This window comes from Cnephaeus nilssonii (genome assembly GCF_951640355.1).
Source record: "Cnephaeus nilssonii genome assembly, chromosome: 9".
In the NCBI taxonomy this organism is placed as follows: domain Eukaryota; kingdom Metazoa; phylum Chordata; class Mammalia; order Chiroptera; family Vespertilionidae; genus Cnephaeus; species Cnephaeus nilssonii.
This window is the reverse complement of record NC_137080.1, coordinates 8,319,295-8,344,282: the sequence shown is the minus strand read 5'-3', so window position 1 is coordinate 8,344,282 and position 24,988 is coordinate 8,319,295. Positions and strand designations below refer to the sequence as shown.

Here is a 24,988-nt window from a genome sequence, read left to right as displayed (position 1 = left end):
CTTAGTCCTTCCGTCCTTTGTGCCCACATGGAGGATCACTGCCCATCCAGACTGCAGTACCAGTGCCTGCCCAAGCTGACAGTAAACACCCATTGCCTAAGCAGTTCTCAGCTCTACTGTGTGTAAAACTCATCTGAGTTATTTGTTAAAAATGCAATTCAAGAGATCAAAGAACCTGTATGCGTATACACTGAGTGGCCAGATTATTATGATCTCTGAAAGCATAATAATCTGGCCACTCAGTGTACATCCTATATAATAAAAGGCCAATATGCAAATTGTCCCCTCGACCAAGAGTTCGACCAGCGGGCTGGCCGGCCAACCACCCATGTCCCCTCCCCCTGGCCAGGCTGGCCGGACCCCACCCATGCACGGATTCATGAACTGGGCCTCTAATACACACACACACACACACACACACACACACACACACACACACTGAGTGGCCAGATTATTATGTGTTCAGAGATCATAATAATCTGGCCACTCAGTGTATGTATAACCCGTGGACACAGACAATAGTGTGGGGAAGGCCTGGGGTGGGGGTGGGGCAGGCTACATGGGGTCAATGGGGGAAAAAGAGGACATATGTAATACTTTCAACAATAAAGATTTTTTTAAAAAAATGCAATTCTGGTCTCCAAAAGACATTGATTTCCTATGCTCATGAGAATCTGCACTATATAGTTCCCTATGTGACCGAGTGCAGAATTAGCTCTCCAGAACTTTCTTCCGTAAGATAAGCCTGCCTATCTCCCATTAACTTTGTGGGTTGGTGGTCAAGTCTGCTCTATTAAAATGGAGCGCTGACTGGGTTGACCTGTTCCCTATTGTCAGAAAGCATATGTATTTTTAATTTTTACTGGTTATTTCTGAAAATGATTATAAAGGATGAGCATGATGGTGGGGATTTCCGGAGCAGTGGCTGGTCCCTGCACTCAGGGGCAGGCCTAGGCCCGGTGGACAGCAACAGGCCTGCGTATTCTCTCCTATGATTTGAAAGTGGCAGGATGATGTTCTCATTAAATGCAACATTTGAAAAATCACAGAAAAATATGGGAAATGAATCAGTTATCAGTTATTCTATGAGTTCAAGTTATCCGTCAGGAAATCAGACTCTCATCAAGATTTAGTTCTATTAACAGCAGACTGAAAGTACAGGAAGAAGCATTCTTCCAAACTTTCATGTTATCGCAAATCAGGTTGACTCCTCTCAGCACTTTCCTTCCTGTGTTTGTTTTATACATACAATGAGCCTTGCCCAGGCTAGGTCATCATTGATTTGAAGATTTATTCTAAATCCCATGACAAAGCTAACACTTGTCTACACTGATGTTTAGAACTGGGGGTGAGGGGGGAGGGCAGTGCGGAGACTGTGACAAAATGAGCAGATCTCTGATCAGGAGCCAGAACAGTCGGTGGCAGCTGTCTGTGTTGGGAACCGGCTTCATGACCTTGAGCAGGTCATTTGTTTCTGGGCGCATCATTCTTTTCTTTTGGGCAATGAGGTAGCCCAGATAGATCCTGCTGCAGTGAAAACTAACTTGGAGCCCAAAATACTAGATTAGAAGCTGTTTTCTTTGAGGAACTAGATCTGGGGGCTTGGGAAATCATCTAAAAAAAAAAAAAAATCCAGTTCTTTACCCAGCGGGCAGGGCTCAGTAGATTAAGCGTCCTACCATGCACCTAGAGGTCAAAGGTTTGATTCCCTGTGAGGGCACATGCCTGGGTTGCTGACTTGATACCCAGTAGGGGGCCTGCAGGAGGCAACCGATCAATGTCTCTCTCTCATCGATGTTTCTATCTCTTCTTCTCCCTTGTTCTCTCTCTAAAAATCAATGAAAACATATTTAAAAAAGGGGGCGGGGGAAAATTCATGTTAGTAGGCCTCAAAATGCAAAGACAGCCCAAGAGACTGCCCAAGAACCGAACACGTATGTGCGGGACAGGAGAACCTTTCTCTCTCATTCACTGGAAACCAGTCACAGATTCTAGTCCAGCCAGTGTCCTGCCCCCTTCCTGTGCTCCTGTCTCACCTCGTGCTGAGAAATCTGGGCCTGCAGCTCCTGGATGTTGCTGGTGGCCACGGGCGTGTCCTCGATCTCTCGGTGGGCTCCTTCTATCAGCTCCTGGAGGCGCTGCATCTCTTGCTCATATTGTTCGTACTGCATCACAGCCTCCTTTGGGGGAAAAGAGGCCACAGCCTTATCTTTCTATATCAATAGCCGGGGAAGCAATGCTGTGCTGCTGTCAGCCAACTACAGCCTGAACTCCTATCTCCTGCGTGTCTGGGGAATAAAGAAATGATGGGTAAAATCCCTAGGTGATCCAAAGCCTCAACTTCGCTCAGATATTTCCGAACCTTCTCTCTAAAACATGTTGCCAAGATTATTCAGGAACTCAAAGTAATTAAGTGGCGAGATGTTCCATCTTCCCCTACTCATTGTCCTGAGATGGCAACATCATGGTCAGACACGGTAGGAACAGTGTGAAAACACAACTGTTATCCATCTAAGAATACTGAATATATGTGTTAGGCACTTGGTACCTGCTGGAGTAGAGGATAAAAAATCACTTCAGGGTGACTTCTATTCCCAGGAATTTACTGCCTAACAAATGACAAGATATTATATGGAACAAGGATCGTTGACCAAAGAGGCCGTTAGCAACATAATGGGAGGATAGGTATATAATTTTTGGATAAAAATGGTACAACATGAGCCTAGCCAGTTTGGCTCAGTGGATAGAGCGTCGGCCTGCAGACCCAAGGGTCCCAGGTTCGATCCCAACCAAGGGCAAGTACCTCGGTTGCAGGCTCCTCCCCGGCCCGGACCCTGGTCAGGGCACATGCAGGAGGCAACCAATCGATGATGATATTTCTCTCTGTCTTTCCCTCTCTCTTCCACTCTCCCTAAACATCAATGGAAAAATATCCTCGGGTGAGGATTAAAAAATAATAATAATTAAAAAAATGGTGCAACATGAATTGAAATGAGATATGAGGTAAATAGTATATTTTCCTAATAAATGATTTTTCTCTTATTAAAGAGTCTAAGCGTTATACTTGGGTGCACTTCTCAGGCACGAAAATGCATTTCGTGCATCAATAAGCTGAAATGTGAAAAAGAATTCTGTAATATGTGCTGACAGTAAAGTCATATTACAAGGCTCTAGATGATTCTCAGATGAATAACGAGGTAAAAATATGGCTGAATAAAATAGTAACCTTTATAAGACATTCTTCTAAAAATATCGCTAAGAGATAGTGTTCACCAACAGGTATTTTTTATAGAGCTTTCCCCAGGCTTCCGTGGGTGATCCAAATAATAGCATTGCATTCCCTAATTTTACATAACCACAGCAATCCGTCGTCACAGTTAACACTCTGGGTGTGTTCTGAGGGCTGAGCCCGCACACGCTCAGTCAAGGAGCCATGGCCCTGGCTGCGGGGCTGGCGCGGGGACCCCGCACATGCCTGCATGACGTTGCACTGCTGGATGGCCACGTGCTGCAGCCGGCTGGCCTCCTCCTGCAGCTGCAGGGCCGCGTGGCAGAGCGGCAGGCTGGCCACCACGTCCTCGGGGATGCGGAGCGCGCTCTGGCAGGTCTGCACGGCCTGGACCTTCGGCTTCAGCGCCTCCACCTCACACAGCAGGTGCTGAAAGTGCCAGGGCAGAGGTCACACATGTGCAGCCAAGACTTCCTCTCATAAGCAAGAGACAAGTGACAGCGTGTTTACAAGTCATAAACATTTTCCAGGAAATATTACAAAAATAATGCATAGAGCCCGGTCAGTGGTGGCTCAGGGATTGAGCGCCAACCTATGAACCTGGAGGTCATGGTTCGATTCCCAGTCAGGGCACATGCCGGGGTTGTGGGCTCGATCCCCAGTGTGGGGTGTGCAAGAGGCAGCCCATCAATGATTCTCTCTCATCATGGATGTGTCTATCTCTCCCTTTCCCTTCCTCTCTGAAATCAATAAAAAATATATTAAAAATACTTTAAAAAACACTTAGCATATAGAGCTAAGACTATAAATGAGTTTAAAAATCATTTTTACTCACTCTCCTCTTTTTAAAATCTAGGCCCCCACTCAGCTCCCCTGGATTGATTTTGCTCACCTGTCGATGAGAGAGTTGCTCCTTGAGACTAAGGCGTCCCACTTCCGGGGAAGCCAGGGTTGTCTGGGCTTGCTCCAGAGCCACTTGTAGGTGTTTTAGCTCTGCTTCAAATTGTTTCATATCCTGCGGAGGAAAAGCAATACGAATGTCAACACTTAAGCACTTGAAGTTCAAGTTCAAGGTGAAGAATAGCATCACAGTCAAGAAGGCTCAGCAGAGGTGAACACTATACCTCCACTATAATATGCCATTGTTTGTTTTGTTTTTTAATCCTCACCCGAGGATATTTTTTCATTGATATTTAAAGGGAGTGGAAGAGAAAGGGAAAGACAGAGAGAAACATTGGTGTGAGAGAAACACATCGATTGGTTGCCTCCTGCATGAGCCCCAACCAGCACCCAGGCCGGGAGGAGCTTGCAACCAAGGTACATGGCCCTGACTGGAATCGAACCGGAGACCCTTCAGGCTGCAGGCCAACACCTTATCCACTGAGCCAAACCAGCGAGGGCATGTTTTTTTTTTAATGGACTTCTCAATTTAAATGATGACTATTTTTTATTTTATTGTATTTTTTACCTTGGCAGCATCTTGGAGATTCTGCAAACGCAGTTTGATCATCTGCCGCAGCTCCTCTGCCTCCCGTCCCAGTTCGGCCACTTGCTGAGACATCTTTTCTGTATAGTACACGCTAGCGAGGCACTGCAACTTCTCATTCATCACTTCCAGATCGCTGTAAATTTCTTCAGACTCTTCCAGCATGGTCTAGAGTGAAGTATCGATATTCATGATATTGATAGGTAGGTGGAGAGGTATTGGTAATCAACATGGTGTGGTGTACCATAAAGACCATCGGACTGGGAAGGGAGTAAGGAAACGTGATTCACACTTCCCCACATGCACTGCATAGGTGGGATCTGTGTGCCCTCGTGTGTAATCTTCACACCCCTGTGCCCATCCCTACCTACTATTAACCCCATTTCACAGAATAAGAAATCAAAGTTCACAAACGGTAAACAATTTGCCAAGGCCACGTGTTATTGAGTGTTGGACCATGAGGCTCGGGCTCTGTCTACCACCCTGAGCTGCTCCCTGGCCAAGGTAGGAACAGAGCATCCCAGCAAGAGCAGTGCTTTGTGCGTAGGGAGGCTTCCTCAGGCCGCTGGGCCTGTCTTTCATCACACGTATTTCAACTAAGGAGATGCATTTCAGCTTTCATATTCTATACCTACGAGATGAAAATAAAACAAAAGCTCTTCAAACAAAGAACAAACTTTTGCTCACTCGCCTTTAAGCGAGACAAGGGGGTAGAGGCAACCTAGGATCCCAGGTCTTTCGGGATAGTACCATCTACTGGGAGCGGGACTAACACGATGGGTTAACAACCATGTGCTGTGCACGGCCTGAGTGGAGTGAAAGAGAAGACAGGGGTGAGGAGGACAGAGGTGAGATGAACGGCAGGCAGTTGGAGAAGGCTTCCTGGAAGAGCCTAGCTCAGAGCGGAGTCTGAAGGATGTCCGCATTCTGACCGACAGGGAGCAGCACAGACAAAAGCACAGAGGGGAGTGAGCACAACGTGGGCAGGTGCTGGGTGAGAGATGTATAAAGACAAGTGGGAGGGGAGGCCTTATTCTTAGGCAATAGACTCTGATTTTAAAAAATAGAGTACAGCCCAGCCCGTGTGGCTCAGTGGTTGAGCATCGACCTATGAACCAGGAGGTCACAGTTTGATTCCAGTGGGGGCCATGCAGGAAGCAGGGATCAATGATTCTCTCTCATCATTGATGCTTCTATCTCTCCTTCCCCCTCTTCCCCTCCTCTCTGAAATCAATAAAAATATATTTTTAAAAAATAGAGTATACTTTTTCTCATAATAAACATTATATATGGGGCGGGTAAAAGTAGGCTTACAGTTATAATATAAATAAATAATATAGTAATTAGTAAATAATAAAAGAATGAACTCTGTTTCACATACTCACAACTGCAAACCTACTTTGCCCACCCTATATATCTATATCCTATCTAATAATAGAGTAACATGTAAATTACCATCACTCTGCTACGCCCACGATTGGGCGCCGGGAGGCTGGGGGGCGGGACTCGGGGTGGCCTATCCGGCCATTGAGAGGCACGGATCCGCTGCCACTGAGGGGAGCTACCCTGCTGCTGAGAGACGCAGGGGGCGCCCCCTGCGCCTCTCAGCAGCAGGGTAGCCCCCCTCAGCAGCCTCGGACCATCAAAAGCGTGGGAGCTGGGTGCCAGTCTGCTCCGGCACAGGCTTCTGAAAGGCCTGGTGCACCAGCGGACAGGCACCCAGGTCCACCGCGAAAAGCGAAAGCGTGTAGGGGACCCTACATGTGCATGATTCAATCATGCACTGGGCCTCTAGTATATATATAAAAGCCTAAGCGACTGTTTGACCGTTTGACTGGTAGCTATGACATGCACTGACCACCAGGGAGCAGATGCTCAATGCATGAATCTCAAAGGGAAGCGGGGAAGGGGAAGGCAGGAAGAGATTAACCAAAGATCTTATATGCATACTAGAGGCCCAGTGCTCAGATTCAGCCTGGCCTGCAGGGATTGGGCCAAAAGGAGCAGTCCAACATCCCCTAAGGGATCCCAGGTTGCAAGAGGGTGCAGGCCAGGCCAAGGGACCCCACTGGTGCACGAATCCATGCACCGGGCCTCTAGTGTATAAATAAAATATTCCATAATCCCATACCTGAGAGATAACTTTAAGTAAGCTATAACTGCTGTTACATGTGGGTACATTTCTAGGTAATTGAGATATTAACCCTACAACTTTCCATCTTTCTTTATCACCTGACATTAAAAACATGCATTTTCTCTCTGTGCCCTGGTTTTGGATAAACTCAGGCGGCTTTAGTTACGAAAGCAGGCACAAGAGAACTTGCTGGAACAGTGCGTGTAGGCCGAGTTCTCTCCTGAGTGTCGTGGGAGGTAACCACAACACCCAATATCTGTCCATCTGTACTCAACCCACCCAACTGCCCAAGTCAAACAAGCCTGGGAATTGTCCTTGGCTCCTCCCTCCCATGCAGCCACTCCCACAGTCTCCAAACCCGGAATTCCAGCTCAGTAACACTCCTTGCCTGTGTCTTCTCTCAGCCTCCCAAGAGAGGCCTTGTCGCTTCCTCCTGGAATACTACAGCCACCTTCTAATCAATCACCTCCTAGGTCGTCTTGCCTTCATCAACCTGCTCATTTCCATGGGGCAGTTTAGTCATCTTTCTTAAAAACACAAGTCTGTACTTGTCACTTGCCTGCAGAACATCTGTCAAAGGCTTCAGAGTGAGTTTAGGATCAAGTCCAAGTGCTTACCCAGCTTCCATGATCTGCCTTTCGTTCGCTCTCTACTCTAATCTCCGAGGCCTCTTTCTTCCAGCCCCCTCCTCCAGGCCGCCTCCCCAGATTGTTCCTTCCAGTGCACCACACGGAGCTCCCTCACTCTCATACTACAGTGGCGGGCTGCCTGCCTGTTAGGACAGCGCAGAATCACCTATTCCTGAGGACAATTCTTTCACCTTCTCAAACCCTGCAGTCTGGGTGGAGCACCTTCTGTGGGATCCTTAGGCAACTTGATCCCTTAATGCCTGCATCACCATCACCTGGAGTGTTATTGTCTAGATCTGGCCCTTTAATTATCAACTCCCTCGGGGCAGGGACAGGAAATACTGTTTGTACTCCAAGTGCCTCCTGAAATTCCTACCTTTGAAAAATACTTTATAAATGTTTTTTGAATAAACAAATGAGCACAGGAGTTATTTGAAAAAAAAAAGCCTTTATGGTTGTTATAAAAATTGCATTATATTCTATTATATCCAAAAATTTACTCAGAAAAGTGAACTGACATTTATGTTTCCTTTTAAAATTCCACTCTCGTGACTAATCCCGCATAAAATATTTTCTACATTGTGGACCACAGAGTAGGAACATTCTGATGATCATGATCCAGTCTGCCAATTGTTTTTCAAAGAGATTTTATCATGTTCCCAGGAGTACATGAGAGCTCTCGCTTCTTTAAATATAAACTTTAACAAACAGTGTTACCTTGATTGTTAAAATGTGTTCTCTCTCTTAAATTTGTATTTGTAGACTTCTAATGAGGCTGAATATTCTTTTCATTGTTTACAACCAGTTGTATCATAAGTCTTGCCTGTTAATATGTAAGCATATCCTCAAGTAGAAGATTGGGGTTGTTAAGGGAAGATTTATTGAGACGAGTGTGTGCGATTGATTAGAGAAGAAAGATTGTGGGTACAGGAAACCAATTAGAAGCCTGTTAAAGAAGTCCAGGGAGCAAATGAGGCTTTAATCTTAGAATCCTGTCAACTGGAATAGAAAAGAGGATAGATTTAAAAGACATAAGCATACAGAAATCAGAATAAAAGAAAGAGAAAAATCTAGAATACTTGAGGGTATCCATGTAACTTAAAAGGCATTCTGTCTTTTACTGCAAGATAACTGGGCTGTTAGATATCTATATCTACTTCAAACCTGAGTTATAAAAGAATGAAATAATTTCCTGGATGACATGCCCCAGAGAAAACTGCAGAGGAAATGAAGCAATGTGGCCACCTTGTGATGCGGACTCATTTCTGACCGCTACTTCCTGTGGAAGACCAGGAGACAGGCCAGGCAGAGGGCTCAGAGGCGGAGGCCGGAGAGCTCAACACCCAGGCGTCAGATAAGGTGCTTAATGTCTGCACATGAGTTACACCATTTGATCTCCTACTAATTCTGCAGTATACATCACTTGCATCTCCATCGTATTGATGGGAAGACTGAATTCAGAGAGGGAAAGTAGTTTCTTCCAAATCACACCGCCCTAAGTGGCAGAGCTTGGTTTTCCTATGAGTCTGACTCTAGCCTAATCATCCTTCTGTCGGTCACTACATCTCTTCATCCGGAAGAATTCCCCACAGTATCCCAGCATATAACTGTTTCAAAGAAGCAGGAAAAAAATGAAGCAATTATTTTTGTCTTGAGAAAGGAAAGTATAGGGGAGATAGAAGGTATCCATTTATTTTTACAGTCTTATGAAATCTCATAGGTAGCTACTGTCAAACAACTGGACAAGTCATTGGGCTACCTTAGCTTTTTTTTTTTTTTTTTTTTTTTTATCTGGCATTTACAGTAATTTGGCATCATGGACCTCTAAATTTCCTCTAAATTTTCTCAGTTTCGTCACTTAAATTAAGTTGCTCCTTTAGTTACTCTTTGAAAACTATTTTTTCCCAAGTTACCTGATGTGACATGTATTGTTCCCGAAGCTGTTTTGCAGAATTCCACACAATCTTTGCATGTACCAATACTTTAGCTTTGTCAATCCACTTCAAAATGAATTCAAGCAGTTCATTGTATTCTTCTAAATGTGATGTTGCCTAAAAAAATCATTAACATTCAGATAACAAATGAAACCTCTATTTCTTGAGCTTTAAATCAGTTTTTTGTCTCTTTCTGTATATAATAGTCCTATAGTTGATCATTATAATATCTGAGATATTTAAAGTGTCAACATAAGAAATATCCAAACCCATAGAGAATTTTTATTAGTTTATTTGAGGTAACTGATGACCTATGTCAGGGAGCAAGATCTCAAAGGCTCCACAGAATAACAGCTTTGCAGCTTCTTTTAAAAATGAAGGTGGGTATGTAAGGAAGATTGGAGGAGATTAGAAGGTGGTGATTGGATTACAGGGTAGTTAACAAGATTATAGGCTATCTTGGTTACCGTTTATTTTAAAGGTGTGCTATTCTAGAAGCACAAGAACAGTGGACAGGGAGAGGTGGCTTAAAAACTTTCACTAAAGAAGTTATAGGCCTGGAGTGTGACTACCCACCATGACCTGCCCAGTTAGTAACTTACAATTGGCACCAAGTGAGGTTACTTTTCATAGGAATCCTTCCCCCTTTTTTAGTTTACAAAAGGTATCATGAAAAAGCATGTCCTTGCTGAAAATATTTCAAGGACTTCCCAGTGACTTTAGGATAAAGTCCAAGTACTTCATATGTTTGAATAATCTGTCTTTAAAGAAAGTTCTCTCTTCTTATCTCTTATTCATCTATCTAGCTCCCTTTTCTGCCTCCTCCCTTCTGTACTCCATCCTCACTGAAGGCGGGGATTATGGCATTCCAGCTTTCAATATTGTCATTCATTGGTTGCCAAATTCTAATTTAACTCGTCCCTGGTTACAGAAAACATACACAATTGATTAGCAAAAGTTGAGTCTATACTCAACAATTATGATGGATGTGTGTGACTTGAACCTGTTAAGTAAATGATAGCTATTAAATATTATCTGTATATCTATATACATATCTTACTTTAAGATACTTGAATTCACACAAACTGAATTGTGAAATATGTTAATGGATGAATATTCATTTTACAAAATACTTTCCCAGTTTACAAAATATTCACCCCAAAAGTGTACTTACATGACCACCTTTGTCAATGAATTTATAATACGGCTTGATATCAAATAAAGGCAGGATCTGTATGTCTAATTCTTAGGAACACAGGTGCGGTGTGAAATAAGCTACTCTTAATAAATTATTCTCACCATTGTCAAGATCATCTTTTTATTTATCTTCAAAAGAGGAAAACAGAACAGAGAATTTCTGCGCTTGAGAAGTTGGATTCCTGGCCTGGAACACTTACCTGGCTGAGCTTGAAGGACCGAGTCTCGGCCTGTCTGCTGGTCTGCTGGTGGAGTTCCATCAGTTTCCCGACCTTCTTGGTCAGCGGCTTCCCCAGTTGGCCATTCTGTTCCGAGAACTTTTGTACTGCTCCATCCAGTTCCATTAACTTTAAGTTACAGGCATCCAGTTCCTCCCCTAGCACCTAGATGGTCATCAAAATGAAAGAACATCAGACTACAGGAAATAAATGTCTCCAGATCTTTCAAGTTCAGAAGGATGATATTCAATGATCTTTGTATAAGATAAATACAAATAATTGGTATGACCATGATCAGGTCATTCCCATTTCTTGGGTTGGAAGTCAGAGCAGGATGTTTTGCAACCCTGGTGTTTATTTCCTCTGAGGCTGGGAGCAGTAACATTTTCCTTCTGCTCCACCCAAGAGGATTAGTCACTTAACTCATCAGCAGAGTGAGACCTCAGATTTAGCTCCCAAGAACACCCTTCACTTTGGTATTGACATACCCGTATTCCTAACTCATCATTTAGTTCTCTGCCACTTCTCCTGCTTACCCACACATGCATGTATATTTATGAGTAAAGTTCAATTGTGATGATAAATTATATCATGTAAATAGATCTATGCTATCATATTTATAGAGTTTCTTTATTGCCTCTCTTTACTGTCTGGTTTTAATGAAGCTTGCTGATCAAAAAGCCCCCCCTTTTTTTTTGTTAACAAAGATATTCCCAAAATGTACTAACTCCAAAAAGGTACTGAATGTATTCAGCAGCACTCCTTATGTTCCCAGTTCTCTTTCCTTACCTTTTGGTCAGTTTTAGCTTGAACTAAGTTATCTGTCTTTGCTCTCAGCTTAGTTAGAATAGTTGTGAGATCTTTGGTTATCTTCTGAATTTGCCGGCTGAACTCCTGGCTTGTGGCCTTGCTCTGTTCAATTTGTTTTACTTTGTCCTGGATCTAAACAATCAATGAGAACAGCAAAACCAAGCATGGTTAAAATTGGGTAACATACTAAAAACCTCAGTGTTGACAAGGGATTTCAGGTGGTTCCTGCTGCTTTGGCATCTGTGAGCTTTGTCGAAGCAGCCCCTGTAGTTACAAACTCCCATGTTTTCCATGCAGCCTCCCCTCCCCCATCTTCATGCCTTCGCTGCAGGTCTTTCTGCTGCTCTTTCAGTAAAGGAACAAAACAAGCAACACATGTACAGTGATTCACTCATCAAATATTTAGCGTCTTCATAGATGGCTATGTAGATAGCTGAGTTTGAATCTCTGTTTACTAACACTGTGATCTTCAGCGCACAGACTCCTCCTCTAAGAATTTTTCTTCATAATATGCAACCTCTTTCCCTATAATTGGAACGCACATATGTTTCCAAGCACCTTTCCATGAGCAGCTGCTAATGACCTGGTAACTCTGTCTAACTTTGCAATCGCGTCCCTACAGGATGACAAGAGAACTTAAGCACCTCCAGTGGAAGGCGAAAAAGAACAGTTAACATTTACACGTTTCTAATGGCTGTGGTTTGACTTAATAACAAATATTCATACTTTTGCTTATGATAAAATGCCAAAGGAAAGAAGGTAAAGGAATTTTCTCTTTGTATAAATGAAAGGCTGCAATACATCTAGAAGGATGACTGGTAGCCTCTGGGCACTCAATGAATATTTGTTAAACACATGGAAATATCTTATTTTTGTTGTTGTTCCGTTAAGTCTTTTTTTTTTTTTATATATAAAGTTAAGGGAAAGCAGATAAGTTATTTCTAATTATATGACACTAGAGGCCCGGTGCATGAAATTTATGCATGTGGCGGTGCGGGCGGGGGGGGGGGGGGGTGGGGATTGTCATCTCTCAGCCCAGCCTGCACCCTCTCGCAATCTGGGACCACTGGCTCCTAACCACTCACCTGCCTGCCCGCCTGATCGCCCTAACTTAGTGGTTCTTAACCTTTCTAATGCTGCGACCCTTTAATACAGTTCCTCATGTTGTGGTGACCCCATAAGATTATTTTCGTTGCTACTTCATAACTGTAATGTTGCTACTGTTATGAATCATAATGTAAATATCTGTGTTTTCTGATGGTCTTAGGTGACCCTGCTAGCAGTTTTCAACCTGTGGGTCAGAAAACACAGATATTTACATTACGATTCATTAACAGTAGCAACATTACAGTTATGAAGTAGCAATGAAAATAATTTTATGGTTGGGGGTCACCACAACATGAGGAACTATATTAAAGGGTCACAGCATTAGAAAGGTTGAGAACCACTGCCCTAACTGCTCTCCCCTGCCCAGCTGATCCCCCTAACTGCTCTCCCCTGCCAGCCTGACCCCCCTAACTGCTCTCCCCTGCCAGCCAGATCCCCCTAACTGCTCTTCCCTGCCAGCCTGATTGCCCCTAACCAGCTCTACCTCGGCCCTGCCACCATGGCTTTGTCCGGAAGGATGTCCAGAAGGTTGTCTGGAAGATGTCCAGTCTAATTAGCATATTAACCTTTTATTATTATAGATTATTGTTCATGTCTGTGATCATCTGGTGTGTGTATGTTTTATCTAATTTAACAGTATTTTTTTTGTTTTGTTAATCCTCAACTGAGGATATTTTTTCCATTGCTTTTTCAGAGAGAGTATAAGGGAGGGAGGGGGAAGGGAGAGAGAGAAACAATGATGTGAAAGAGACACATCAACTGACTGCCTACTGCATGCACCCCAAATAGGGGACAGGGAGCAAACTTGCACCCCATATACATGCCCTTGATGGGAAATTGAACCTGCAACTCTTCAGTGTGCAGGTACACACTCTAACCATTGAGCACACTGTCCAGGGTAATAGTATTATTTTATGCTGATCAGATTTTAAACTCTATATTCATAAAGATGTAGTTGTGAAAATCAAGAACTCTTGTACAAGAACGCTGAGCCTATAAAAGAAGGGAAAAGCACTCTTTCTTGGGCACGGGTTTACCTGGTCATGGACAGTTCCTAGGTTCAATGCCACCTCCGCTAGCTGCAGGGAGAGCTCAGAAGGTAGAATAGCATAAAGACCCAGGTACTTGGTCTTCTGCTCCTCGGCTACTGTCTCAATGTTCTGTCGGTGCTTTGTGGCTTCTGTTAGAAGAATCTGAAGGAAAGATCAAAACAAGAAATGTCTGGGAGCCTAAAGAAATTTCCATGGGTATAGAGACATGACAATGTATTGTCCATCAATACACGATTAAGTGTGGAATTAGAGAAACATCCTAAGAAAAACCAAACTTTTCTTTAGCCTCTGAATAAGAAACATAACCACTTTATACAGAACAAACAAAAACCCCATCCAATAATACTAAAAGCCTTTTATATAACACATTTCTGAAAACTTTTAATTCAATATTTCATTGAATCTAAGCAAATGTGTCATATTAAAATCAGGGCAATTTTTTAATGATGGGTACAAGGAATGAGGAGAGTTTTGTACCTGAAGTTCTTCAAGCTGAGCATCTATTTCTATTGTTGGATTCTCCAAATATTCCTTCGTTTCCCGAACCCAGGATTTCACAGAATTGATTTGCGTCTCCACCCCTTCTCGGTCCTTCAGCTCCTGCTTCACCACCTTCCCGTTACTCCTCACTTTCTCCTGCATGCTTCAGAAACAGTTCAGGGAGAAAGCAGAAGTGAACTGGAAATGAAAGGAACCCCTAGCTCACAGCATTATATTATCCAAAACAGACATTTTTTAAAAGGTGAAATCTCAGATCTTTCTGCAAGTAAATACATGTCCCCAAAACTGTCAGCTAATTTTCAGTAAGACTTACGTTTGGTTCAAGTATACTGGAAGAATATACATCAGGTGAAGTGAATGATTTTTCCCTGGAAAATTGAGAACTGACACACTTCCATGCTACTACATTGCAGTTAATGTTCTATGTAAAATAACCGGGACATTGTTTATTTAGTTTCTCTCCGGAAATCTACTCACATGAATCTGGGTCATCAGCCTTTAAAAGTAATGTGTAATTGGAATATCTGTGGCTATTAGAAACCAGTCTTTGAAGTTAAGCTTTGGAAATTTTACAGTTAATAAATGTTCAACATCCAAATTGTAAGTCTTTCTTTGAATTGACGTAAATTTGGTTAAAAAGTGGAGCCCAATTACCCTGAATTCATCTATAACTGAAGAGGTGGATGTAGGACATGTATGAACAATAGTCGCTAATACAGCAGTTAAATGATCTATTGACATTTCTTCTCTGGCCCCATAAGTGAATCAGGCTGGTTATGTATCATTAAGTTTACCTTCCTCTATCTACCAAGTTCGAAAAGGCTTATTTGCCTGAACTTTGGCATCACCCTTGTTCTAATCTCTCAGTCATCCAGGTTAGCCAGTGAGTTATCAAGCTTTTCAGAACTAGGTTCTAAGTAGCTCTCAATTGTTTCGCTTTCAAGCTTTGTTTCTCAGGAAGAGCTGCATCACCCAACAGTTCCCTGAAAGTGACATGCTTACTTCCAAGGTTTCTTACAGGCTACCCCCGTCTTTGCAAAAGTCTCCTCTCCCCTCGCTGCCTCGCGCAAGCTGCTCCGTCTTCAGCTGAGCGGAGCCTTCCTTGCCTGCCCTCCGGGGTTCCCTGCCTCCGCTTTGTGTCCCTTTCTCACCTTTTCCATGCTTTACCCAAACGGCCCCTGTCGTTGCCCTTCTTTGCTGCTTGACTGTGAACAGCGTGAAGGCACCCACTGAATCTGTGCGGTTCACCCCTGTATTTCTAAATACTACTGGATATGTGTTTGTCAGATAAATAATTGAAGAGCTAGGAAAAATGGGAAGCAGGGATGAAGGGAACAGATTCCCCCACCGCCCCCCACAATTGTAAGGTGGCATGATGGAGCACCCCCAGACTCTAAAACCACACTCATCCCTTTGGGCCATGGCCGGGTTCAGGGACAGAGAAGGAAGGGCGTACACTTACTTCAGGCACCGATCTTGCATGGCCGTGATTTGCTGCATGACGGGCGGCTCCTGCCCGGGGGATGGAGCGGCCCCGTCGGGGAGCATGCTCAGCGCCTGCTGCCGCAGCATGCCTAGGGCCGCCTGCTGCTGGTCCAGCTCCAGGGTGAAGGCGTCGTGATGCTCCAGGAGAGCCAAGAGTTCCGCTTTTGAGGCTTTCTCGGCCGAACTTCCTGGTGATTTACCTTCCAGCTGATGGATCATGTCAGTGGCTTTCTTAACCTGATGGAAAACGTATGTAACATGAAGCCAGAAAATAAACTGAACACATGGGGCAACTCCTACAAATACACATTTCACACTAGTGCGTCAAAGCTCATTAAAGATGAGGGTGTGAACTCCAAATTCCAGGAAACTAAAGCCTGGACAATTTTCTTGACATGAAAGGAAAAGCCATCTTTATAATTCTGGGTTTAAAGCTTTAATCTCAAAATAATATCAGGGCTATCAGACATTACATAGCATAGAAAAAAATGTGTGTGTGTTTTAAGTAAAGGACAAATGAAAAACTCCAATATTTATAAAGGAAGATGTGTCTTAAAACATTGAATCCTACGTAAAAGATGAAAAAAATTAATATAGGACTTGGGACATTGGTTAAATTCCTGCTCATTTCCATGGCAAAGAAAGACGTATTTTATAATTTTTCAGGGCCAGGTAAGAACGTTTCACTGAGAAACTGGCAAATGGAGGACAAGGGGGCTTGTCCTCCTTTCAAAATTTAATTTCTTGGTTTTCTTATTAAAATGATTGGACCCTGACTTGGGACTAAATCGCAGATGGCATATTGTACAGTGTTTCATCATTTGGTTTTCATGCCATTGAATAGAGATGTGGGGGAAAACACTTTTTACTTTCGTAAAGCCAATTTAAAACAGAAGCCAAATGCTGCTTTTCAAAACACGTGAGCATCAGGGAGGAAGCGGTCAGGAGCCCATGAATGAAGGAAACCACCTTATTGCTGAGGCTCCCCCACGCCTCCGCTGCGTCCTCCAGGATCTTCTCCTGGTCCTGCGCCACCGCCCGCAGCCGCGCCCAGCGCTGCCAGACCGTGGTCATGGACCTGCCGATGGTCGCTTTGCTCGCGTCGTTTCCAGCCTTCTCCAGTTGTGAAGCCTTACCCTCCAGGGCCACGATTTTCTCGTGGAAAGAGTGAACCCCTGACACTAAAGCCTAAGGTGGGGAGGAGAAGAGGGTGAGGGAGAGGGAGAGATTTTTTACAAAAGTTCTATGGATTTGAGTAAAGCCCACGATGACCTGCAAAAGGAAATGCCCAACATATATTCTTTTACTTTTACATGGAATTCTTCATTGAGTTAGGCTTGGATTCTTTTTTGAAAGAGGCAAGGTAAATATTTATTTATTGAAAACCAAAGTTTATTTGCTACTTGAGATGAAATTCTCCCATTTTTAAAAGGCAGCAAAAATATAAGGGAACGAGTTTAGTATTTAAGGATGGTATAATCTATCTTATATTGCTACCAGAGGCCCGGTGCACGAAATTCGTGCATGGGGGGGGAGGGGGGGGAGGGAGGGAGGGGGGGGGGGAGGGAGGGAGGGGGATGCCCCTCAGCCCAGCCTGCACCATCTCCATTCTGGGACCCCTCAAGGGATGTCTGATTGCCCATTTAGGCCCAATCTCAGGACTACTGGCTCCCAACCGCTTGCCTGCCTGCCTGACTGATTGCCCCTAACTGCTTCTGCATGCCAACCTGATCACCCCCTAACCACTTGCCTGCCAGCCTGATCAGCTCCTAACTGATCCCCTGCCAGCCTGGTTGCCCCTAACTGTCCTCCGCTGCAGGCCTACTGGGATTTGGCGTAAATGGACAGTCAGACATCCCTCTCACAATCCAGAACTGCTGGCTCCCAACTGCTTGCCTCCCTGCCTTCCTGATTGCCCCTAACCGCTTCTGCCTGCCAGCCTAATCACCCCCTAACCATTCCCCTGACAGCCTGATTGATGCCCTGCCAGCCTGTTTGCCCCTAACTGCCCTCCCCTGCAGACCTGGTCCCTCCAAACTGTCCTCCCCTGCTGGCCTGATTGCCCACAACTGCCCTCCCTTGCAGGCCTGGTCCCTCCCAACTGCCCTCCCCTGCTGGCCATCTTGTGTCCACATGGGGGCAGCCATCTGGTGTGCTGGAGTGATGGTCAATTTGCATATTACTCTTTTATTAGATAGGATGATATATGAGGGTGACTCAGCTACTAATTGTGAAATTATATTTGAATTAATCTAAGTTATTGCCAGAAAGGATTTACTGGGATTCATTGCATCACACTTTATCAGAAGCAATTGCTCTGAATGTTTTTTTAAACCTAGCCATGCACTTCCAACTGAATCCTAAAAAAGTGACAGACAGCATGCAATTAAGTAAAAACTGCTATGAAACATGCTTAATGTGTCCTTTCCATGTTTAAGGAGCCCCGGTGAAGCTGGATTGACCTGATTCTGGAACTGCAGTATCACAGAGACCCTTTACAAAGACAATGAAAGGACATTAAAAACAACAACACAACTAGCCTTGTGCTCGGACAGTTTTCCTTCTGCTTCACGACCGGAAGAAGTCTTCAATAAAGAAAATTCAGACAATTTCTTTTCGGCATCATTCATCAATTCGATAACCTCTTCCCTTGCTTTCTGGTAATCCTGCCACTGAGCCGCACACCTTGGAAAGGTCCAACAAAAACCCATCAGCAACATCAAATCCCAGGCACAGAGCTCTGACATCAATATGCCTAATGGCGCTCAAGAGAGAAGAATGAACTTAGGCGTGGATGTTCATCATTAGTATATTCCTCTTTTCCGTGTGAAAATTCATTTCAAAACACCTCATACTTCTGCCCAGCTGGTGTGGCTCAGTGGTTGAGCATCAACCTAGGAACCAGGAGGTCACGGTTCGATTCCCAGTCAGGGCATATGCCTGGGTTCTGGGCTCCATCCCCAGTGGGGGGGGGGGCGGGGTGCAAGAGGCAGCCGATCAATGATTCTCTCTCATCATTGATGTTTCTATCTCTCCCTCTTTCTTCCTCTCTGAAATCAATAAAAATATATTTAAAAAATAAAAAATAAATAGAACCCCTCACATTTCACTTGAATACAGAGAATAAAACCACTCCGATACCTCCGCAAGAGATCTAGCTGGGCGTGGGAGTCCTGGATCACCCTCCGGCTCTTCTCCTCCAGGGACGTCATTTTCTGCGCGAGCTCCTCTTTGGCAGTTGGCTTGAGGAGTGGGTCAAGGTTGGCGGCCAGGCCGTGGAGCTCCTCCAGGTTACTCTGGAGCTGGTCCTCTGCGCTGAAAAACTCCGTGTGGCTCCTGAGACTGTCCTCCGCACTCTCCACGTCCAGGCCGGTGCCTGCCAGCTGCAGCATTTCGTGGGCATCCTCAAGCCAGTCGCTCGCGGCTTGGAACACTTGATAGTACCTTTGACATTGACTATATATTTGAGTCAACGTAGCCTGAAACATAGTAATTACAAACACAATCAACCCTCAGGAAATCATTGAATGTTTCCATTTCTTTTCCAGTCCTTTGTCATGTGGATGTATGTGTATAAGTGAACTGAAAAGTTGGTGGATTTTTTTTGTGTGTGTGTAATCCATTGTTTTCCCTTCTGCCAATTTTGCTATAATTTTATTATTATAGTTAAAATATGTAAACAGGGACAGAAATGAAATAGAAATGTATACTGGTATCTTGACTAGTTCTGAGACTTTCTCTCACATGTGTACGTCATCCTATACATACAGTCATGCTTAGTAATATGTGGCAGACTGAATATTTACCCAAGTGGAGTACTGCCTCTGTTGGTTAGAAGTATAATAACACCAGTGGGAATGTAAGCCAGTACAGTCACTGTGGACAACAGTATGGAAGTTCCTTGAGAAATTAAATACAGTACAACTACCAGATGATCCAGCAATTTCACTTCTGGGTACTTATCCAAAGGAAACAAAATCATTATCTTAAAGAGATATCTATACTCCCACATTCTGTGCAGCTCTCGTTTCTTTATCCCCAAGTAAAGTCATGATGAATATTCTAGTCTCACTTCTGTGGTGCCACAGGGAAGCAAGAGAAGCACTCCTCCCCGAGGAAGGGGTGAACAGATGGGGCAACTGATGGGAGACCCCAGAAAAAAACATGGCTCAGCATCAGGGTCAGGGCTGTAGCATCCATCTGCCTCTCTCCTTTTGGAGATTCTTCATCCATACGAATCTTATAAATGCCAAGTTTTGCATTGCTTAAAAAAGGCATCACTAATTCATCATTGTTAATTTGTTTATTTTATTACTAATGTACTTAATGTGGTATTAATTCCATTAGTGCTATCATTTATTACCTCTCATAAAGGTGAGAGGTAGCAGGGGTTACTGTATTATAACTAAGTGAGGCCAACATGGAAATCACGTGAAATGAATACCACAACCGTAAACAATAAAAACATCCTTTTGAGTCACCTTCAGTTAAAGATGATTCTATATAGTATCATAAAAGAAATATTTAAGGAAGCAATTCTAACAAACAACAACAAAAAACACACAACAACAACACACAAATATCTCACAGGCGTCTACAAATAAGCAGAGTGGGGATAAGGAGCCCTCGTACCCACCTGTCTGGTGCGTAAAGCTTCCTGAATGGCCCCGTCCAGCTCTGAGAGCTCGGCCAGCGCGTGCTGTAATTCGGAGGAAATCAGCTCCTTGGCCTTGGTGACCCTCGCCTTCTCCTTGTCGCTCAGGGCCTTCATTATCCTCAGGCTAGACTGCACCTCTTCCTGATGAATCTGGACCTTCCTGATCTCCTCCTGGATGTCCCGGAGGTTCGGGTCCAGGCTCACGGGCCCGCTGAGTTCCGCCTGCACACCCCTCAGCCAGTCCAGGGAGCGGCTCAGCTCGGTCTGGAAGTCTATGCTCTGCACCATGCGGCTCTCACACTCGGTCACGGTGGCACCGATGGCGGAAGTCAGCTGCGTCAACTCCTCCTGCCAGGCCTGGATCTGCTGCTTGGCTGTCTCGTAAGCCGAGGGGTTGAGGTGTGGGACGAGATCTTCGAGATGCATGGCCATGCGTTTGAGCAGGATCCCCGAGTCCTGAAGGCTGCCCGCCAGGGAGTGATACAGCTTGAGCTTCTCCTCCGCGGGGAGCGTCTCTTCGTTCACCTGGGCCTGCTCTGCCTGCACCGCCTCCAGCTGTTTCCGCAGCTGCTGGCGCATCTTCTCGTGCTCTTGATACGCAGCCGTGGTGTCCTCCAGTAAGCTCGCCCTTTGCTCGGTCTGCCGCTTCAGCCGGTGGTACGAGGTGACGAGCTGCAGCATCCTGTCGGGCTGCCAGGGCTGCCCTGTGCTGCGGAAGCTTTCCTTCTTCTGGTTCAGCTCATCCACGGCGTCCCCCAGGCCCGCCACCTCGCCCAGCAGAGCCCTGCACCCCTCCTGAAGGCACAGCGCCTCCTCCACCGTCAGGGCGCTGGGCACTGGGCTCGTCTGTGAGAACTGGTCCTCCAGCTCGCTCAGAGACTGGGTGGTCAGCTCGATCAAGGAAGCGTACTCTTTCCGGGCGAGAATGGCTTCCTGGACCTTGTAGAACTTGTCTTTAGCCAAGGCGACAATGACGTTGAACTGCTGGGGCAGAGCGTTCAGCTTCTCGTCGAGGTAGGAATGATCGACTTCGCTCAGTGACGGCAGCATGGCCTGCCCGGTCCTCTGCAGGGTCAGGAGGAGACTTTCATACTCCGGAGATTGCTCGAGGAGGTGCTGGTATTTGGCCAGCTGTGTCTGAAGCTCTGAACTGTCGTTCATGAGGTTGATCTCCGGAAACGTGACAATGTCTGCTTGTTTCAGCCAGTGACAAGCTTTGTCAAAATCTTCCTTGAAGTGCTTCCTAGACACGAAGCTCTTCTCCAGCTCCTGGAGCCTGTGGCTGCACTTCTGCAGGACCGTGTCGTACACGCCCTGCAGCTCCTGCAGCTTGCCCAGCACTTCGCCCTTGTCCTGCTCCGTGGCTCCTTTCATCAACTCTCGGCCCTGCGCCCAGAGGCCAGTGACTTCGTTTTGGTAGGTCTTGAGGCTGGCCTGGGCGCTCCTGCAGGCTTTAATTTGTTTGCTCACATCGTCCGGTAACAGGCAGATGTGCTCGCGAAACATGACCTTGCGCTCGTGCTGCTGGATCTGGCTGGTGGCCTGGAACAGCGCCATGAGAAACTGGGTCTTCTCGGACAGGGCCTTGTTCAGGTACTTGCGTCTCTGGCCCACGAGCTCGCTGAGACAATGGACGTGCCTCTGTGCGTCGGAGAGCGCCTTCTGGACGACCTGCCGCTCGTTCAGGCCGAGATCCACCATCACCCTGTCCGCGTCCTTCGTGAGGGATTTCAGGAGCATCTGCTTGGCCTCCAGTTCACTGCAGACGGTGAGGTGGTCCATGAGAAGGTTGGGAGCCACGTCGGGAGGGGGGCTCTGCTTGAGGGCCTCGGCGATGCTGGGCTGCTGCTCCTCCGCCCACTCCGTCAGCTCCTGGAACCTGGCCTGCACCACGCTCAGCTCCTCCAGGTTGGCGACTGAGACTTGGATTTTCCTACTAATGAGGTCCTCCAGCTGAGACCAACGCTGTTCAAGGTGACGCGTCTGCTCTTTGACTAAGTCCCTGTCATCTAAATTCAGGTGCTCTATCATGCTCTGCTTTTTGTCTTTCAGGTCCTCGATGGCCTGCTTCCTCTCCTGCAAGGCCGACGCCAGCTTCTTCAGAGCTTCCAGGTGGACCGCGGTGCTCTCCGCATCGGATCTGTAAATACACGAAAGACATCAAAGCAAGTTAGCCAGCTCGGTATCTGTATTTGTTCATACCATGTTCTATCACATTGCTCCATTTCCTTTAAGAGGATGTTCTTCACTTGGAGTTTACTGACCCAAGTGCTGGAATTACTGTGGAATGCAAGACCCATGTATCTCTATATCAGAAGTTGGGCCAAAACAAATGGCCTACATCAAGCATGCCAAACTCAAAGGCTAACATGGGCTAAATAAACGAGGCATGTGTGTGCCCCATGGGCTGCGAGTTTGACATGCTTGGCCTACACACTTCCTTTCTATTCTCCGGGATCCTACTGCCCTCCCGACATGTCTGACACATGCTTTTAGCTTCTTCCGCTGGCCCTTGCAAAGTGAGCAGGATCTGCATATTAACAAGATCCCTGGATGACTTGTATAAACATTAGACACTGAGAAGCACTTATCCCTGCATTCTTGAAAATGACACTTAAAGAGATTAATAAGTGGCCAATGATGTATGTGCTTTCCTGTGAGAAGAAGCTCAAGCAAATACTATAGTGCTAGACAGGAAATCTAGACATAACCAAGGGTTCTCTCAGCTACTCATTTGTGTACTCAGATATTATATATATATATATTTTTTAACCCTCAGCCGAGGATATGCTTTTATTGATTTTAGAGAGAGAGGAAGAGAGAGAGGAAAGAGAAGGGGTTGGGGGGGGGGGGGAGGGAGAGAGAGACATCGATGTGAGAGAAAACATGGATCAGTAGCCTCCTATATGCATCCTTTACCCATTGGTTCAATTAACAGTGAGCAAGGAGAACCAGGGCTCTGTATCCATATGACAACATGAGTTTCTTTTCTTTTCTTTTTTAATATGTTTTTATTGATTTCTGAGAGAGGAAGGGAGAGGAAGAGAGGGATAGAAACATCAATGATAAGAGAGGATCACTGATAGAATGCCTCCTGCATGACCCCTACTGGGAATCAAGACCGCAACCCGGGCATGTGCCCTGACCTGGAATCAAACCATTCATGGGTCAAAACTCCATCACTGAGCCATACCCAGGCAACATGAGTTTCTTAACAATGTTTTGTCAGTATTGATAATGATTGACAATCGATGTTAAAAATCGATGTTAAAAATCGAAAGGCCTTTTACGTTTTTTATAGAAATTAAGAAATGTCCTGCTTAGTATTTTGGGATGTGCCAGAGCATTGCTGTTACCTGGCTAAGTTATCCCATTCGGTAGTAAATTTTTCCAAGAACACCTCGATGACGCTCATGCAGTCATGGTAGTCTCTTGTCCTCTGGAGGTCCTCTTCCCTTTGCAAGCACAGGCTGTTGGACTGGAGGCACAGATCCAGCCACTGGTCGTTCAGATGACTGATCTCCTTGTGTTCAGGAGACTCCTGCTTCTTGGTTAACTCGTCCACCTTTTCTGTAATAGCTGTCACTGACGCCTGTTTGCACTGCAGTTTCTTAACAAAATCCTAAAGGTAACAACACCGACAAAATAGGTAATCTGCAATAAACTCCCCAATAAATCCAGAGGGAAGCATAGATGTAATAAGCCTAACGAACTAAGCATGTATAATTAATGGGTCATGCAGAGCAATGAGAGACTAAAAATGATTATGAATACAAATTTCCAAGTGTATAAGAATCAAAGGATAAATGTAGTACTTTCTTTTATTGTGTAATTTTGAACAGTATAAAGAAAAACTGAGAAATGTGAAACAATATTATATTCACTAAGGAAAAAAGCTAACATTTTATCTTAAAGTGCAGCCTTAGTTTCCTAAAAAATTTTGAAGTTCATGCTTTTGAGAAAAAGAAGTCATCTATTGTTAAGTCATCTTGTTTTTTCTGCATATGCAAATAATATTTTAGTAGAAACTATAAATGGTTCACTTTCATAGAGAAAAAATAAATTTTAAAGTATGTTAAAAATCTGGTACAATTCCAATCAAATTAAAATAATCTTCTATTAAATTATGTGTAAACATGGAATAGCAATGATATTTCTATTACAAATATAATATACATTAATAAATACCTAGTATATATTCAAATATATATTTAGTTGATTGGTACACTTACATTCCTACAGCTTCAATTATTTATATATTAACATATTATATATGTTTACTAGAGGCCCAGTGCACAAAATTCTGCACTGGGGGAGGGGGTGTCCCTCAGCCCGGCCTGCGCCCTCTTGCAGTCTGGGAGCCCTTGGGGGATGTCCGACTGATGGCTTAGGATTTGGACATCCTTACTGCTGCCGTGGAGGCGGGAGAGGCTCCCACCACCGCCGCTGCGCTCACCAGCCCCTAGCCTGGCTTAGGGCTTCTAGCTGAGCTGTGCTTCCCCTGTGGGAGCACACTGATCACCAGGGGGAAGCTCCTGCATTGAGCGTC

At 44.9% G+C, this 24,988-nt stretch overlaps 1 protein-coding gene across 8 annotated transcripts in view; it reads right to left on the bottom strand.

Annotated features, from left to right (window-relative positions):
• The window catches only part of SYNE1 (spectrin repeat containing nuclear envelope protein 1), a gene marked incomplete at its 5' end in the record, with an annotated part of 384,290 nt that overhangs the window by 141,247 nt on the left and 218,055 nt on the right, over positions 1 to 24,988 (bottom strand). For 7 of the 8 annotated variants that reach the window (XM_079780696.1, XM_079780700.1, XM_079780701.1 and 4 more), the window contains 15 exons: positions 2,037 to 2,180; positions 3,476 to 3,658; positions 4,122 to 4,244; positions 4,698 to 4,883; positions 9,392 to 9,529; positions 10,810 to 10,992; positions 11,617 to 11,769; positions 13,782 to 13,937; positions 14,274 to 14,439; positions 15,760 to 16,019; positions 16,752 to 16,963; positions 18,316 to 18,467; positions 18,924 to 19,261; positions 20,419 to 22,579; positions 23,796 to 24,061. In XM_079780696.1, coding sequence (XP_079636822.1) covers positions 2,037 to 2,180; positions 3,476 to 3,658; positions 4,122 to 4,244; positions 4,698 to 4,883; positions 9,392 to 9,529; positions 10,810 to 10,992; positions 11,617 to 11,769; positions 13,782 to 13,937; positions 14,274 to 14,439; positions 15,760 to 16,019; positions 16,752 to 16,963; positions 18,316 to 18,467; positions 18,924 to 19,261; positions 20,419 to 22,579; positions 23,796 to 24,061 — 4,821 coding nt within the window. Of the gene's footprint in view, positions 1 to 2,036; positions 2,181 to 3,475; positions 3,659 to 4,121; positions 4,245 to 4,697; positions 4,884 to 9,391; positions 9,530 to 10,809; positions 10,993 to 11,616; positions 11,770 to 13,781; positions 13,938 to 14,273; positions 14,440 to 15,759; positions 16,020 to 16,751; positions 16,971 to 18,315; positions 18,468 to 18,923; positions 19,262 to 20,418; positions 22,580 to 23,795; positions 24,062 to 24,988 lie in introns of all 8 variants that reach the window. The other variant, XM_079780698.1, reaches the window with a different exon arrangement.